This window comes from Bidens hawaiensis, unplaced genomic scaffold, assembly GCF_021521415.1.
Source record: "Bidens hawaiensis isolate Kalapana, Puna unplaced genomic scaffold, B.hawaiensis_p1.1 tig00057251_1, whole genome shotgun sequence".
Lineage (NCBI taxonomy): Eukaryota > Viridiplantae > Streptophyta > Magnoliopsida > Asterales > Asteraceae > Bidens > Bidens hawaiensis.
This window is the reverse complement of record NW_027506389.1, coordinates 56912-60588: the sequence shown is the minus strand read 5'-3', so window position 1 is coordinate 60588 and position 3677 is coordinate 56912. Positions and strand designations below refer to the sequence as shown.

General features: G+C 34.6%; 1 protein-coding gene across 1 annotated transcript; it reads left to right on the top strand.

Annotated features, from left to right (window-relative positions):
- Positions 1–618: 618 nt before the first annotated feature.
- On the top strand, positions 619–3331 carry LOC143617722 (bZIP transcription factor 46-like). The gene is made up of 5 exons (XM_077090187.1): positions 619–780; positions 1458–2467; positions 2561–2632; positions 2718–2747; positions 2922–3331. The coding sequence occupies exons 2-5, from the start codon at positions 1493–1495 to the stop codon at positions 2994–2996; spliced, it is 1152 nt and encodes a 383-aa protein (XP_076946302.1). The 5' UTR covers positions 619–780; positions 1458–1492; the 3' UTR covers positions 2997–3331.
- The last annotated feature ends 346 nt before the right edge of the window (positions 3332–3677 follow it).

Sequence of the window (3677 nt, the reverse complement as noted above, 5' to 3'; positions counted from 1 at the left end):
TAAGTGTCTCACCAAACTCAGATAGCTTTTAAACCGAGTTATAACATCTCATATATTTGTGAAACTCTTTCACTATCAAACACTAAGTATATTCTTAATTTTTTTACCATAAATAAAATTAAAATCCTAAAAAATATATATTAGAAACGAATAACGAAAAACAACCCCGTAATATGGGGATAAAAATATGTCTTTTTTAAGTTTCTTAAATAAACACTGACAAAATTTAATATTCGCATTTATTATTATTATTATTATTATTATTATTATTATTCTAATTTTACGTAATATTGGGGACCATGTTCATTAACATTTAATATACTCTCTAATTAAGTCACAAGAAAGTCCATTCCACTACAAGACAACCATCGTCAATCACAAACCACCAATTGATCCACCTACACGTGGACGGTCCAGATCAACCCACTTGACAAACTCTAGTAGCTTCTTCTCATCAGCCGTCCACGTCTCTCCAGCTGTGGGACCCACCCAATAATAAAAACCACTCTTGTCAAGATATTAACCAATCAAACCTCACACTTTAAAAAAATGTCATTTCACTCCCTTATAAAAATACTACTACAGACTCCTACTTCTTGTCATGACTCATACTGTCATACACCACTTTATAATATATCCCATGTTCAAATAATTTAAATTTAAACATCTGATCACAACCTTAATTAGACAACACCTGTTCTGTTTTTTGTTCCTGTGAATGTTTGATTAGGTTCACACATTTAAGGAAGCTTTCTTTTGTTCAGTCAACAGTTTATTCAGGTAACTTCACTTAATTTTGGTTTATTTGTTATAAAATTATAATTTCACTTTTAGTTAAAATTTTAAGTATGTGTAAATAAATGTTTGTTTGTATTGATACTAGTAATTAATGTTTAACAGGATAGATGGTTATATACTTAGCCAATATATATGCATAATGCTATCTATAATATTAATTAGTTACATTGTGTCCATGGGAGGCTCGGAGGGTGTGCGAGTCGCACCATCGGTAAGGGCACATAGGTTTCGGGGGCACAAACTTTTTTATACATATTACATATATATGATTTTTGGTGTTAAAAATAAGGTTATTTGCAATGATTTATGAGATAATTGCATGCTTAGAATGGTTTCTGCTTATAATAAATCGGTTGATAAAAGTTTTATCCATGTACATTAGCGAATAAAAAGTTTTCATTAAGGCCTACGGGCCTTTTTATTTTGGCTCGACCGAGGTATTTGAATTCTCGGAGACGACCCTGATTGTGTCTAATATTCCCCTGCAAGCTAAGGCCGTGAAACGACGTGTAGCTTGTCGCGTAAAAACATAAATCTATATGCTGGTAGCTGTTTTGTATAGATGTCTGCAATTTGAATTTTGGTTATGAAGTTTAGATGATTTGGAAGTGTGTGATAAACTGATAACTGATATGAATTTAATTTTGTTTGTATATTAGGAAATTGAATTTGATAATAATAATAATAATCTATTATGAACTACAAGAATTTTGGAAACCAGCCACCGGGTAGTGGCAGGCCGCCTAGCTTCCCGTTGACTCAGCAAGGATCGATCTACTCGTTGACTTTCGACGAGCTGCAAAACACCATGGGCAGTATAGGCAAAGACTTCGGGTCGATGAACATGGACGAGTTGTTAAAGAACATATGGAATGCAGAGGAAATGCAAACAATGGGAAACAACACTGCCACGACGGCTGCAGGCGGTGTTCAAGGTGCTACCAGCAATTTACAAAGACAAGGGTCGTTAACTTTGCCTAGAACATTGAGCCAAAAGACGGTTGATGAAGTTTGGAAAGATTTATCGAAGGAGTATAATAGCGGTTTTGGTCAACCGGATTTGCCCCAAAGGCAGCAGACTTTAGGGGAAATGACACTTGAAGAGTTTCTGGTTAAAGCTGGTGTTGTTAGAGAAGATACACAGTTAGTTAATAAACTCAATGATAATGAGTTGTTCATGAATAATCATAACCATAATCATAATCATAATCATAATCATAACCAGCCCGGGTTTGGTGGTAATAATATTAATAATAATAATAATGGTCAGATTTCATTCCAGTCAGCGCAAAGTCAACCGCCACCGTTGTATCCAAAGCAGACTAATTTGCCTTATGGTGGTCCTCCAATGGCGATACCGACTAATAATCAATCTGTGTTGAATAATTTGGTTCCTGGTGGTGGTGGTTTGCCAGGTGGGATGGGGTTAATGGGTGGGTTGGGTGGGACCGATGGGGTCACGGTTGGTGTAGGGTCACCGGTGGTTTCATCGGACGGGTTAGCCAAGAGTAATGGTGGTGACACGTCGTCTGTGTCGCCTGTGCCTTATGTTTTTAATGGGGTGTTTAGGGGGAGGAAAAACGGGTCGATTGAGAAAGTTGTTGAGAGGAGGCAGAGGCGGATGATTAAGAATCGAGAGTCGGCTGCTAGATCGCGTGCTAGGAAACAGGTTAATATTGTTAATTGGTTTTAATAATTTTTTTAGCAGTTTAAACTGTTGTATTCAACTATTCATGGTTGAAGCTGCTTGGTTATAATGTAGGCGTATACTATGGAATTGGAAGCCGAAGTGTCGGAATTGAAACAGAAGAATCAAGAACTGAAAAGGAAGCAGGTGAAGTTATTGTTTTTTGATTGTATGAATTATTATTTTGTCACAAATTTTATAAATAAAGATTGACATAAGTTTAATCTTGCAGGAAGAGATGCTGAAGATGCAGAAGAATCAGGTACAAAATATAGCAACTAATACGCAAAATTGTTGGTTTTTATGCATACCGATTATTAAATTGATTGAAATTAACATGTTTTTTTGGTGTTTTATGAATACCCTTTATTTTCTTGGTTGAAAGTTCTAAGCTTTATTTATTGAAATTTTGACCATTTTTTTTAACTAATGGCAGGTTATGGAGATGATGAATATGCATCCCGGAACAAAACGAAACCGTCTGAAAAAGACAATTTCAGGCCCATGGTGAAGGTGGTAGTGTTTGTATGTGGATGCGATAGTCCATTAGCGTATGTAAATATGTATTAGGAACGATGCAGGGTTCATGCATACGTGTTTATGTAAGTTAAAGGCGAGGTTATTTATGTACATACTCCTTCGGGACGTGGAGATACATGACAGAGAGAAAGTATAAGGTTAGGCTGTGCAGTAGGTACAGGTTGCTATAGAACCATGAGGGTGTGTAAGTTATTTGTTTCTTTAGGATGATAGATTTGGTTTGTAAATAAAATGTTTCTTGTTTTTAGATGCTAAAAATAGGTAGGAAGACTATAGATAATATGTGTTATGTTATTGTTAGTTAAACTAAATGATGCATTCTATCTTTTTGTAATATACTCTTTTTTTTTTTTAATTTCTTTTTAACAGCAAGCTTTTATAAAAACTTCATCTAGCAAACAGCTAGAACAGAAAGCAAAGTAGAAAGAAGATTACAATTTAAGAATAAACATGCACAATAAATCATATATCGTCCGTTATTTTTATTCGCAGCAAACCAAAACAGAATGGTTTAGAATTAGAACTTAGAAGTATATTCATGATTTTAGAACTATTAAATTTATAAAGCAGTGTCACAACTAAAAGTTTATAGGTCCCAAATGATATATATCTTAGATATATAAGTAAATTGTATAATTTTTAAGACTGTCAA